The sequence below is a fragment of the Bos taurus genome, chromosome 8 (genome assembly GCF_002263795.3).
Source record: "Bos taurus isolate L1 Dominette 01449 registration number 42190680 breed Hereford chromosome 8, ARS-UCD2.0, whole genome shotgun sequence".
NCBI classification, from domain to species: domain Eukaryota; kingdom Metazoa; phylum Chordata; class Mammalia; order Artiodactyla; family Bovidae; genus Bos; species Bos taurus.
In genome coordinates this window covers 62,559,208-62,573,221 of record NC_037335.1, presented here as the reverse complement: position 1 = coordinate 62,573,221, position 14,014 = coordinate 62,559,208, and the positions used below count along the sequence as shown (strand labels likewise).

Here is a 14,014-nt window from a genome sequence, read left to right as displayed (position 1 = left end):
GCCCTCTTGTCCTCTGTAGCCCAAATGGCCTGGCACTGCCTGAATTTCCGGTGTCACAGACATGGGTTCACATTTTGGCCCCACAATTTAGGAACATTGTGTTCTTAATGTCTCTCTGCCTCAATTTCTTTGTTTCTAAAACGGGCTAAGAACAGCTCTTGTGAGGACTCATATAATTCATCAAAATAAGCCCACTAAGATGCGTGCTGCATGATAACTCAGTGGATGTTAGAAGCTATTATGGTTTAATCTCTGACTTCCTGGCCGGAGTGCAAGTCCCAGAGGGGCAGAGACCACACTGGTATCCCCAGCATCTGGGACAGTGCCTGGGGTGCAAGTGTGTGATAAACATCCAGCAGATGAAGAACGTATCTGTCCTACCTCGCACTTGAGGTTTACTTGCAAATTTGTCAGCAAGCGCTGGATTTTCTCTATGAAAATAAGGTCCACAGACAGGTTATGGAATTTACTTTCAAACTTGCTGATGAACTCATTAGCCTTAAAGAAAGAGAAAAAAGTAAAGGAATGGGGCTTAATTTGGAACTTTTGGACTGTGGAAGCAGAGGGGGACAGGCCCACCTAATGGGTGGAAAGGGGGCTTGACCGGCCTATTAGGCAGTGAGCAAGGCAACTATGTAACCGGGTGTCACAGGAGTCTGGCTAGAGGTCAGGGTGTGGCCTACTCACCTGGTCCAGGTAATCACTCTCCATCTTTTCCATGTTGATCATGATTAAATTTTCAACAAACTCTATCCGGGCAGCTTCCTTCTCTAGTCGATGACACAGTGAGTCAATTTCTTCAGAAGAGAAGTTGCCTCCCTCTGAAAACAATCTGAAAATAATTTGGGAGAAATAAAAGCCATTGATCAGCCCATTCCACCCATCCCAACTACTGTGGTAGACAAGGCTTTAGATTAAAAGTACAAGATCATGGAAGAAGTTCAAGGACACAAGCAGGGAAACAACCCAAATGTCCATCAAGGGATGAATGATAAATGCATCATACACAATGGAATATTATTGAGCTTTAAGAAGGAATGAAATTCTGACCCACGGATAAGCACTGAAGATGTTATGCTAAGCGAAAAAGTCAAGCACACAGAACAAATGTGCTGTGATTTCACTTCTATGAGGCCCCTAGAGTAGTCAAATTCATAGAGACCGAAAATACTAATAGCATAGTGGTTCCCAGTGGCTGAAGAAAGGCTAAACAGGCAGTTAGTGTTTAGAGCTTCAGTTGTGAGGGTGAAAATGTTCTGGAGATGAATGGTGGTGATGGTTGTACAATAACATGAACATACTTAATGCCACTGAACTACACATACAATGGTTAAAATGGACAGATTTACGTTATGGATATTTTGTCATAATTGAAAAATGAAGAGGCAAACAAGACCACCTCTCAACAGAGAGAGCCCAGAGGCCCACAGGGGGCCCGGATGCTGGCTCCCACCTGCAGTGCTTGATGAACTCAATGTTGGTGTAGCGCAGCTTGCCCATGCTCTCCTCCAGGTACTGGCGGAAGCTGCGCAGGGACACCTGGATGACGTCGACGTAGCTGAGCAGCTCCCGCTGCAGAGTGCTGCTGAGAGTCGCCAGCCTGGGGGACACAGGAGGGCGGGGTGGTGACCTGGGCACGGGAGGGCAGCCTGGGAGATGACTTGAGCACCGTGCCCAGCTGTGCAGTCACCAGAACCATGCCTCTCTTCACTGGGTAGACAAAGAGGCCTTAGAAGGAGGTTCAGAATGCCAGTGTGTGCAGACACAGTGCGGGACTCTCAGTGAGCCGGGTCAGAGGGCACCTCTCTTCAGTCTGGCTCCCGCCACCAAATTGCTAAGAGAATCCCCAGGTCCTCCCCTTAGCACCACCCCCTCTTAACTCCCAGAAATGTGGCTCCTGTGCCCTGGGACTTCCGGAAAGAGCAGCCTGCGGGTTTCCTCTTTACATCCCAGTCTACCCTAACCAGCTGCCTCTTGGGTACCTGACCCTGTACAGACGCCTGTGAAGTTTCCTTACCTGTGACCAGATGGAGGCCTTCCGGGGCCTCACCTCAAACCCCTGAATGGCCTTCCAGGAAACCCTGGTTCTACCCTGAGCACATCCCCACCTGGAGCTGGGCCAGTGCTCCTCTCTGGTGGGAGAATTCTGCCTCCTCCTCACCTCCCTCCATTCCATGCACTAGGGCCTCCTGCAGGAAGCTCGTCCTGATTTCCCTGGGTCTTTCCCACCATGGATATGTCAGGGCCCATCATTTGCATCCCTGCACTCTGACATTTGCACCCTTTTCTCTCTCTGGCTGCTCCCCCACCCCCAGAACCAAGCCCCTGGCCAGATGCGTCACCGTAGCTGGACTCCTACTCTCAGGAAGAGATGAAAATCCTTCTGGAAACCCCGACTCTTCTGCTGTCCACAGCAGATGGGAGGACTGCTTCTCTGAGCACAAGCATCTGGCCAGGGTTCTAGGACTGCCAGGCCATGACTGAGTCCCCAAGACCCTTACTTCTGGCTCTTGGTGGCGTTCAAGAAGATGTGCTCCATGTCAGAAATCTTGCGGCGGAAGTGTTTGCTCTTCAAGTTTTGCTCTTCTTGGAACTGGCAGAACATCATCCTCTCCTTCCTCAGTGTCTCCATCACCCCTGCACAGTGGCTGTTCAGCCGTTCTTGATGAAGCAAGAGCTCAGCTGAAAGAGGACACGGGGTGGGAGGGCTGAGGTCCTCTGGGACCCTGGGTCAGCTCAGGACAGTGTTCTCCTGGATAGTGACATGCCTCTCCCAGGCTAGCTACAGAGAAGGGACTTTTTAGGCCAAGGCCCAGTCCCCCCCTGCCCTCCCTAGGGCTCAGCCTGGGAGTGGACTCAGATCTCAGGGGAAGCAATCTGAGACAGTCCCAGTGTCCTTAATTGGAAAGGAGGCTCTGGTTGGCTGTGAGTGGTAGAAATACCCTGCCTGTAGCAGAAGGGAACAAGGCCTGGGAGCTAGGAGAGCATCTCCCACCCTGGGAGCAGGTGGGATGTTGGGGAGGGCAGGGATTTTGGTGAGAGAGTCTGGGAGCAAAAGGCCAACACAAAGTTTGGCAGTTGGCATCTGACCCTTTATATCAGTGGTTACTCATTTCCAATAAGCCTGGATTATGGCAGACTTTAAGAGCTCCATCATAGGCCTTAAGAGCCAGCAGAGAGCCTTGGGTTACCTCATCTGACCTCCTACTGCGTGGAAGTGGAGGATGTGCTGTGGGCTCAGCTCTGCCAAAAACAAATGGCGGGACTCTGGGGCTTCGCTTCTCTGGCCTCCATTTTCACATTGTACATTGCGCCAGGAGCCAGGGAAGAGGAAGGAAACCAGACTTCAGGGAGCATCTTTGTTTATATTTATATTTAATGCACACATTTCCAAGATGAGGACAACGAGGTCCCAAAAAGTCAAGCAGGTCTCCTAAGGTGACAGGAAGCTCTGAGGATCTATGATGAAGTTTAAAGTATGACCCAAGTGAAAACCTGATGGGCACCATTGAAGCTTTCAAATAAAAGTGCCCTCCCCCCAAATGATGGAGCCTTCTGCCTTAGAAATGGCATGTCTTTTTAAGTATTAAGAATTATAAGCTGAAAATAATGGCTACCACTTTTGGAGACTCTGGCTTATACCAGTTGTTCATGATTCCGCACTGTACCACTTCAAGGAGAGTTAATTACAACCACCAAAATGCCCTCAGGAGGTTAGGAATAGATCAGAGAGGTCACGTAACCTGCTCAGAGTCATAAAGCTAGAGAGGTTGAACCTATTAGCTCCGATTCCTGAGCTACAGGCCTGCCTCTAGGGCATCCGTCATGAAAGTGTGAGTGACAGTTATGGGAATGTATCTGGGACCCTTAAAGCTCAAATAAGACAATACTCTTCATCTCAGCATCTAACACCCTCTTTAAAAAGTCTTAGATGAGGATTCAGGGTACAACCTTCTCCGCCAGCCTGGGAGGTGTGAACCCTCACACACATCTTCCAGTGTGTGATGACAACACGCTAAGCACTGCTTGTTGCACACCAGGGCTGCCTAACAAATGCAGAGCCACAGTACCTGCTCTGACATTGTGGATGTCCTTCTCAACGTGCTGGGCTCTTGGCTGGTGCAGGTGCAGACGCAGCTCCAGTTCTGAATCCAGCTCATCAATCTTGCTGGCCACGATGACCCGAGCATTGAGGGCACATTGGTCAAACCATTTCTCCAAGTGCTCAAAAAAGCCAGTTCGAAGCCTGAGGGAGAGACCAGAGAGGGTCAGCAACTGTGACCAGGGAGTGATCTCTCCAGGTTGATATATAAAGTGCTTCCCTCTTCCACTCCTTCTTTCTTATTTAATTTCCCACTTCATTGTATTTCTTTGTCTGGACGGACCATCATTCATTTAGCCAGATCCCCTGGCTGGTGGTGGACATAGCGTGGTTTCCATTCATTTGTTCTTACCAAGAAGACTGTAACGTGTAACCTCATATATATGTCAAGTGCAGAATAATTTCTATAGGATAAATTCCCTGAAAGGGAATTGTTGAATCAAAACCTGAAATACATTTGTGGATCTGGTAGATATTGCCAAACTGCTTCTGTTGCAAGACAATGAATAAAAGTTCCTATTTCTCCATTTCTCACTATGGACAGTGACTGCAGCAATGAAAATAAAAGATGCCTGCTCCTTGGAAGAAAATCTATGACAAACTCAGACAGTGTATTAAAAAGCAGAGATATCACTGGGCTGACAAAGGTCCGTATAGTCAAAGATTTTTCCAGTAGTCATGTACAGGTGTGAGTTGGACCATAAATAAGGCTGGGTGCTAAAGAATTGATGCTTTCAAATTATGGTGCTGGAAAAGACTCTTAAGAGTCCCTTGGACAGCAAGGAGATCAAACCAGTCAATCCTAAAGGAAATCAACCCTGAATACTCATTGGAAGGACTGGTGCTGAAGCTGAAGCTCCAATACTTTGGCCCCCTGGTGCAAATAGCAACTCATCAAAAAGACCCGATGCTGGGAAAGACTGAAGGTAAAAGAAGGGGAGGAAGAGGCTGAGATGGTTAGATAGCATCACTGACTCACTGGACATGAATTTTAGTAGATTCTGGGAGATAGTGGAGGACAGAGGAGCCTGGCATGCTGCAGTCCATGGGTTAGTAGTCAGACACGATATAGTGACTGAACAACAATTTCTCCATAGCTTCAGATTGTATTGTCAAACTCTTGAATCTGACAATTTTGTCATATTATGACTGAGATTGAGCATATTTTTATGAATTCAAGACTATTAAATTTATTTTCCTGTCTACCATCCACTAATATTTTTGCCCATCATTCTAGTATGTAGTTGCACTTTTTCTTATTAATTTCTGGGAGCACTTTATATATTGGGAACACAAGGTCCTCTGACTGAGATGTGAACTGCAAATATTTTTGCCAGTTGATTATTTCATCCTGTTAGAAATGCAGCATGATTTTCTTGGCCATGTATTGTCAAGATGTTGGTTCTCTCCAAATGTATCTATAGATTCAATACAATAACAATTAAAAACTCAGCAGATGTTTTCTTACAGAAACTGATGAGTTGATTTCAAATTTATACAGAAATACAAAGGGCCAAGGATAGTCAAGACAATTCTGGAGAAATCAAGTCTGGAGGACTTACACAACCAGATAATAAGACTTAGTATTAAGCTATGGTAATCAGTTGGGGTCCTTGCATCAGCAAGATCCTCTGGAGTAGGAAATGGCAACCCACTCCCAGGCAAATATTCTTGCCTCGAAAATTCCATGAACAGAGAAGCCTGATGGGCTACAGTCCATGAGGCAGCAGAGAGTTGGACATGACTGAGTACATGGCACACACACACCATCAGTCAGGGGAGGCCTAGCAGAGCAGTGGAGAGAGAAGAGTCTTCTCAAATGGCCCGGCCTTAACTGGCTATTCATACAGGATAGAAATGAATTTGACTAATACCACACACATAAGCAAAAATCAATTTCAGTTGAATTGTACATCTAACTATGAAAGTTTATAACATTAGATAACACAGGAGAGTATTTTCACGACCTTGGGGCAAGCAAAGATTTCTTAGAAAAGACAGAAATCACACTAACCCTAGTGGAAAAATTGATGTGTAAGACCTTACTAAAAAAGATATCTTTTCACCAAAAGATATCTTTACAAGAGTAAAAAAAGAAAAGCACAGAGAGGGTATGAACATTCACCACATATTTAACTAACAAGAGAACTTCAGTCTAAGGTAGACAACTAACTCACATAAATTAGTTAAGAAAAAAGATAGGTAATCTACAACAAAATAAATCAGCAAAGAATTTGATAAGTCATTTCACAGAAAGATGATTAAATGGCCAGTAAGTATATAACAAGGCGTACAACATTGTTACTCATCAGGAAAATGCTAATTAAAACCACAATGAGGCACTACTACACACACACACCAGAATGGCTAAAATAAAAACCACTGACAACACCAAGTGAGGATATGGAGCAACTGGAATTCTCAAATACTGCTGCAAACTGTTAAACCACTTTTGAAAACTCTTTGGTAGTATCTTTTGGTCATATCTCCTCAAGATGGACACACATATAAGCCAATTTCCCAATAACCCACTCTTAGTTATATATCGAACAGAAATATATATACACATGTTCACCAGGAGAAGCTGGATATAAAAGAATACACTCTATGTGATTCCATTTAAATAAAATTCACAAACAAGCAAAACTAATTCAGAAGTTAGAATGCTTGCTACCCCCTGAAGATAGGTACATCAGTACTGTCTTTCTAGATTTCATATATATGTGTTAGCATATGGTATTTGCTTTCTTTTCCATCTGAAGCTAGTCCAATCTTTCATTATTATATTTCACCTTGTTAATAAAACTTGAAGAGAATGAGAATAAAAGGGATTTTCACTCACTGTTTCTTAATCTCTAAAACTAGTCTGGATGGAATGATCACTTCTTCTAAGACCCTGGCACTGGAAATGTCCTTGAAGAGAGTGGCAGGAAGGTTGGAGTGGGGTGTCTTGCTGTTCTCTTCTTGTTTCAGGGGTAGGAAAACAAAGTAAGTGTTCCCACTGGAGGTTGTGAAGAACTCCATCTCCTCCTGGGAGATCTCCCCTAGACTCTCCTCCTGGGCTTTGACCTAAGCAGAAAACAAGACTTTAAACTTGACATCATTGAACAGACTTGGTAATCCTTACCATAGGTCCTTTGACATCAGAGGTTGTAAACCTGTGGGATGAAACTTGTCTATGGTTATATTTTGCCTATATAATGCTTTTAAAATAGGGAAATGCCACCTAAAAATCTGGATTTCTGATTTCTCTTAAATCAGAAAACCTGGCAATTCTGAGTCTACATTCCCATATGGCATCATTGGCTGGAACGAAATAATGGCTGCATGGTTGCCATACATTGAATGTTGGTGTCTCTCCAGAATTCATATCCCCGTTGTGTTGGTATTTGGAGGCAGACTTTGGGAGGTTATTAGGGCAAGTAGGCAGAGCCCTCCCTCATGAATGGGGGTAGTGCCCTTGAAAACAAAGTATCAGAGAGCTTGCCCCTTCCACCATGTAAGGACACAGAAAAAAAATAGAGCTGTTTATTGCCAAGAAGTAGGCCCTCATCACAGAGAAGGCAATGGCACCCCACTCTGGTACTTTTGCCTGGAAAATCCCATGGACGGAGGAGCCTGGTAGGCTGCAGTCCACGGGGTCATTAGAGTCGGACATGACTGAGCGACTTCACTTCCACTTTTCACTTTCATGCATTGGAGAAGGAAATGGCAACCCACTCCAGCGTTCTTGCCTGGAGAATCCCAGGGATGAGGAAGCCTGGTGGGCTGCCATCTATGGGGTCGCACAGAGTCGGACACGACTGAAGCAACTTAGCAGCAGCAGCAGCAGGCCCTCATCAGACACCGAAGCTGCCAGTGCCTGGATCTTGAATTCCCAGCCTCCAGAACTGTGAGAAATAAATCTCCGGTGTTTATAGGCCACCCAGTCTATGGTATTCCATTACAGCAGCCTGAACAGACTAAGACAGTAGTTTTTACCACGTCACTATTTTATACTTGGTGTCCAGCCATCTTTTCAATTACCTGCCTGTGGTCCCTGTTCAGAGGTCTCATATGCCAATTCTTCCATAGCACTATAGGAAAAGAGTCTTTACAATTTCATGATTATGGAATCCCAAATCACTGTTCTGTGACTCTGAATGTGTTTTGAGGATAGATTTATTCATATGAGAGTCATTTCCCTGCACTCTAAGGAGAGCTGTCTGCCAACTTGGATATGGATCTTTGTTCTTACACAATCAGACAATGGGAAGAGAGAAGGAATGGAGCAGCTAAGTTGGTCTCTACAATAAAGAGGAGCTGGGAGAAGAGAGAGGACCTGGGAGGGACAAGGAAGAGTCAAGGGGGCACTACAGAGGTTGCAAGATGGGATGTGAGGACAGAAAGGTGAAGTTTAAAAAGTATTGCTGGGACATGAGAACGGGATCTCTGTTGACAGCAATGAAAAGTGTACATACATTTGTTACTCTTTAGACATAGCCTAATAGAGACTGTGCCACTGGGGACCCTGTGCTAGGGACACAGAGAGTGAACACAGCACATTTTCCAAACCTAAGAGTGAGCCTTTTGCTGGCCTACCTCATCCACAGACAAGCTCCTCCGCTCCTCCTCCTCTTCCTCCTTCTCCTCCTCCTCTTCCTCCTCCTCCTCTTCCTCCTCCTCCTCCTCCCTCTCCTCCTCCACCTTTTCCTTCTTCTCCTCCTCTTCTTCTTCGTGAACTATCACACTGGCCTGGTTTGGGGGTGATCTCAAGGAGCTGTCTCTTTCAACCTGTATTTCTTCCAGTCCTGAAATAGAGTCCTCCCTGGATTCATCCATCTCTTCACTCAGTACGGACTTCTCCTGTGGGCTCACGGCCACCTCTTGTGTGGTGGAGGACTCGGCCTCTTGATCTTCTTCTTCTTCTATCTCTTCGGCTGGCTTGAGGGAACTCGTTCTCCCACTGTTGCTTTCGTCACCTTTGCGGGCGTTTGCTTTGGACCTTCGTTTTCCTCTCGGTCTTCTCATTCTCTTCTGGAACTGTTTTTCATGTGGCTCTGTTGATGATTAGCCCCAAAGCACAGGAAGAGACAGGTTACCAGTGCAGCCTGATTGGGCCTCCCTAGCCCCCAGATACACAAGCGTGAAGTTGGGGAGACTCAGACTTGAATTGTAAAAATGTTACCTGGTTCCCTCAATTGGAAAATGACTTCTCCCTCCAAGTTCTACAAGGCAAAAACATAGACACTGAATACATAGTGCTGCCTTCCTCCATGTGCCACTTCTGAGGGCGTCTCTTTTCTTTAAGGAAAAGCCCCCTCCTCCCTGCCTTCTACATCTGATGCAGGCCCTGACCACTTATTTCACAGGGGTGAGCAGGGTGTTCCTGATCATCTTTCCTTAATCCCAAGCACATTAGCAAAGTTTTTTATCATACAATGAAAATCGCAGAATAAACCCTCTTTCTGACATGGTTGGTAGTGATCTGGAGCAAAGAACAAGAAAGTAAATAGGGAGAGATGCATCCAAGGGGCAGGAATCTGCTGCACCCGTTGCTGGATGTAAACATACTCAACGATCAGGATGTACGTGACCTGGGAGCCCCCTCTTCACTCTACACATTCCCCGTTTCATTGGCTGTGGCTGAAGTTGTGGAAATAGTGTGTCACTGATAGCAGTGGATTGGAACTCTAGCTCCTCACAAGCTGGATGCCCTTGGACAAGCCCCTTAAACCCTGCAGACCCAGGTCCTTCCTGTGTTACTTTCACCACAGTGGCACCTCCATTTTAACCCAGGGAGCCAGGCTGATCTCAAAGCTCCACCTCTGGACAGCGTGAGTTTCACTTTAACCCAGGTGCCACACAATGCATTTACGAGCAACTGGGACAGGGATCTCTGCTGAGAGGAGGCTTCTCTGAGGACTCGGGAACCCCACATCTGTTGGAAACCCGAGCCCGGTTCAGCGTCCACCACAAGTACCTTCCGCCCTGGCCGTGCAGAACTCTGGGTGCATGTGTGCGGGAAAGAGCCACCTCTGGGAGTCAGACCAGGACACTCCAGGTGTTCCTGCATTTACCAGGAAGCACTCGGTACGTCTGAATTATGTGCAGGACACTGTGCTGAGGGCAATCAAAGCTGGACGAAAGACAGGAGGCCACACCTGCCTCACAGGAAACACCTTCCAGCAGGATGCCCTTCACTCCTGCATCTGACAACAACCAACATACAAGCACATGCAGAGAGGGGAGGAGGCGGGGCAAAGAAGGGGACGGAAGGTCAGATTGGGTGGGTGGGGTCTTGTCACTGGTGGTGGCTGGAGGTCTGTGGGGGTTTGGGGTGTGTAGAGACGGAGGAATCCCAGCAGAGGAGCAGGGTGAGGAAAGGGCAGGGGGCAGTGGCACATAAAGGAAGGGTGAGGAGTTCACTGAAGCGGGGAGTCAGGGCAGGAGTCAGATGCGGGGGCCTCCATGGTCATCCAGGGACTGTGGGCTGGGTTTGGTTGGGGCTGCAGACTGGGTGAGGGCTTTCTGAGCAGGAGAATGGGTAGGTCAGAGCCGGACTTTAGGATGGTTATGTGGCATGGTGAGTTAGATGACTAGTACTCGGAGTCCTATAAAATCAGCCTTTTAATTATAATTCCATTCAAGACCTGAGGCCTAGATTCTGAGCCTTTGACTTCTTTGAGTCTGAGAAAAAGATAGTCTCTTTAGGAGATGCTTTTAGTTTCTCACTCCTTGATATCCTGGCATAGACTCTAACGTCCCCTGGGTTATTGAGGCAAATATGAACTAGAAGTCATCCTCTCCTCTTCGCTTCTTGGTGAGCAGCTGGGATTTTTTTTATCCCTTTCCATACCTGTTCAAAGATTTCACGAACACAGAAGTGTCGGCTGAGGTGGGAGCTGTAGGAGTTGAGTTCCTTCAGTATGATCACTGGGTACTCCATCACTTCCTTTGTCAGGAGGCCATGAAAAGCCTCATACCTGGAAGGAAGGGAGATGAAAGTGCTGTCAGTGGGAGGGGTCAGCTGGGTGTGAGGGACCCCAGCCAAAACCCATGCCTCGGGCCTCATGGAGGTAGGCTAGTACCTGGCCTCGAGTTCTGTGCAGAGCTGCTGTGGAGGTTTCCTTTTATACTAACAGTCCTTGATTTGTTTTGCTATTTTTCTGATCATACAAAGAGTACATACTCTTTGTAGAACATTTAGAAAACACAGACAGAGAGCATTCTTTGCATATGGTAGCATGGGTTCCCACTTTCTGTCTACTGTCCTAACCCCGTCCTAGGACTTTACCTACATCATCCCATCAAACACTCCAAAACCAAGGCCCCAGATTTCATCTGTCCCTGAGGTAAGAAGACCAAGGTTCAGGGGGTTATTTATTTGCCTTAAAATGTACTTCTGAATCTAAGTACTGCAATCAAGTGGCAGTGCAATCCCATTTCTGTGAATAGCCCTTGTAATATTAGTTGTACTAGGGCACAAAGACGCAAGAGAGTTCACAGGGAACTGTCTTTAATATGGAGAAGCTGGCACCAGTCTTAAAAAGCTTATCAATCAGAGAATGGTTAAGTCATTATGAAGCATCCATATTAATCAATGGATGGTCATTTAAAAATGAAACAAAGTTATAAAACGATTCTTATTTTAAAGACACTTTACATGTGTATATATACCAACATTTATAAATGTCTATGTCCACAAAATGGATGAGTTGGGCAGAAATGAGGGGAATTTCCTTTATGTTTGTACTGGTTAATTTTTTTTTCTTTAACAAAGCATGTATGTTTTAAAATTTAAGCAGGGGAGGACTCATGCTCTTGAACTTTAAACTACTTGACCCAGAAACATCCCCCCATAAATTTTTCTGATCAAAATTCTCCTTGAAAGCTTTTGTGTTGACCGAGGGCAGAGCTGCAAAGCACCACAGTGCTCTCTAAAGCTGGAGGCAACCTGAGGCTGGGCTCCTAGGCAGCCAGCCTCTGACTTTGAATATGAATTCTAGCCCATCCTCTTCTAGAGTCTGGTCTGCCTACCTGCATTGCATATTCTTCAGAAAATCCTTGGCCTTTTCCAGGTGTGACTTCAGGTTATTCTCATAGCTTTGCTGCCTCAGTTGGTCCAAGAGCTTGTCAAGATGAGCCTCCTGGGCCTGGCAGCCACACCAGGAACAGAAGGAAGCAGATGTGAGTCACCAGAGCTCCAAGAGAGGGTGTGACATGCAGAGGCCCTGCCCCTGGAGATGAGGTCCAGGTGCCCCAGGCAGGCTTTTCTACATAAGAAGCACGTTCTTACTCTCACTGCTCTGGGCCTATGGGCTCTTCTCCCTGCCTGGAATGTTCTTCTCAATTTTAAATCCCTGATGACCCTACTTAGATGGGACTCCTCAGGGACATGTCCCTTACCCTCACGTCTGGGCCGGCCCCCTTACACCTTCCAGAGACACCTACTCCTCACTCTCCTTCTCAGCGCTGTGCTTGATGTCAGATGCTGAGGGCGTCCCTTCCACCCCTAGACTATGTGAAGGCAGGTGGGTGGGGGCCAGCTCATGTCCTGGGGGTCAGGATGACTGCCAGAGGAAGATGTTCCATGCCCCCCAGTCTGTCTCTCAGGTAAGCCCCATCACAGACCTGTCTGGATCCGGGACTCACTGCACAGTCCAGACCTAATTCCAGCAGAACTTTACTGCCACCCAGCCCCCATGACCAAGGTGAGCCTCAGCTTCTCATCTCAAGTTTTATAGCTTGAGGTTTTACGTTTGAGTCTAAGATACACTGGGGATTTATTTTTACATAAAAATAAAATACGGTGTGAAGTAGGTATTGAATTTCTTTTTCTTTTTTTTTTTTTTTGCATCTGAATGCTAGCTGAATTCATGGGCCCCCAGGCAGAGCCATGGGCAGCTGACAATCTGGGTGTGGCCCTTCGCTCCTCTCCTGTTGGGGTTACCTGGATGCCAGGGCCACACCTGGTTCTCCCGCCTGTGCTTCTGCCGCTGCTGCTCCATCCTCTTCTCGAGCTCCATCTCCTGCATCAACAGCACACTCTGATGTGTCTCCCATAGGTTCACGGCCTCCTGGAAGTAGCTGAAGAGGTCTGAGCTCTGCTGCTCTGTCTGCTTTGCCACGGTCTCGAAGGATTTCTGTGGTGGCAGAACCCAAAGGAGGGGCCTTTAAGTGTCAACCAGCCCCCGGGGTAAGGAGAAGGGCCCATTGGGCGGGGCTCCCTCACCAGCCCGTGGAGGCCCAGATCTCCAGGGACTGGTGTCTGGACACCATCCCTCAAGGTTATCTTCACATCCGGCCTTCCCTTCTCTGGGACAGCATTTCTGGTCTGTCCACGGCCACACCCTCAGACTGGCTGACATGCAGTCCCATCTCTAGACCTGTACCCCTGTCCACTGAAGAGGGAGTTCGGGGCCTGGAAGGAGAAAGGCACCACTCCGGCATCAAGTGGGCCATGCCCATCTTGACCTGGGCATCTCTCCTTCCTTGGAGCTCCCTGCCACAGCCCTTGAGCCAAACACCAGAGCCTACTGTTAAAGTCTCACCTCTCCCTCTTTCCTATGTGTCTCTTATACTCTCAAAGGGTCTGGGGTTGGCAAACTTGGCCCATGAGCTACATGTAGCCCTCTGCCTTTTTTGTTTAACCTTGGGAGCTAAGCACAGATTTTACATTTTTAAATGGCTGGGAAAAAAACAAAACCAAAAACAACCTAAAGAAGATAATCAATCATGTAATAATTAGGTGAAATTCAAACTTCAGGGTCCAGAAAAAAAGTTTTATTGAAACATAGCCATACCCATTTATTTCTGTGTTGCCTGGGGCTGCTTCTATGTGATAAGAGCAGAGTGAGAATTTGAGTCAGAAACCTGACACCCGACAGGGCTTAAAATATTTACCACAGGAAGCATTTGCTGAATCTTGCT

At 46.9% G+C, this 14,014-nt stretch overlaps 1 protein-coding gene across 9 annotated transcripts in view; it reads right to left on the bottom strand.

Annotated features, from left to right (window-relative positions):
* Window positions 1-14,014, bottom strand: part of CCDC180 (coiled-coil domain containing 180) — a 56,986-nt gene that overhangs the window by 19,967 nt on the left and 23,005 nt on the right. For all 9 annotated transcript variants that reach the window (XR_009495593.1, XM_059889478.1, XM_059889479.1 and 6 more), the window contains 11 exons: window positions 13,054-13,227; window positions 12,122-12,237; window positions 10,941-11,067; window positions 9,270-9,309; window positions 8,684-9,141; window positions 6,945-7,171; window positions 4,071-4,246; window positions 2,502-2,682; window positions 1,454-1,600; window positions 688-832; window positions 382-498 (listed from right to left, as the gene is read on the bottom strand). Coding sequence is in view for 8 of the 9 variants with exons in the window: in XM_059889478.1 (XP_059745461.1) it covers window positions 382-498; window positions 688-832; window positions 1,454-1,600; window positions 2,502-2,682; window positions 4,071-4,246; window positions 6,945-7,171; window positions 8,684-9,141; window positions 9,270-9,309; window positions 10,941-11,067; window positions 12,122-12,237; window positions 13,054-13,227 (1,908 nt within the window). In the remaining variant the exon portion in view is untranslated. The remainder of the gene's footprint in view (window positions 1-381; window positions 499-687; window positions 833-1,453; window positions 1,601-2,501; window positions 2,683-4,070; window positions 4,247-6,944; window positions 7,172-8,683; window positions 9,142-9,269; window positions 9,310-10,940; window positions 11,068-12,121; window positions 12,238-13,053; window positions 13,228-14,014) is intronic.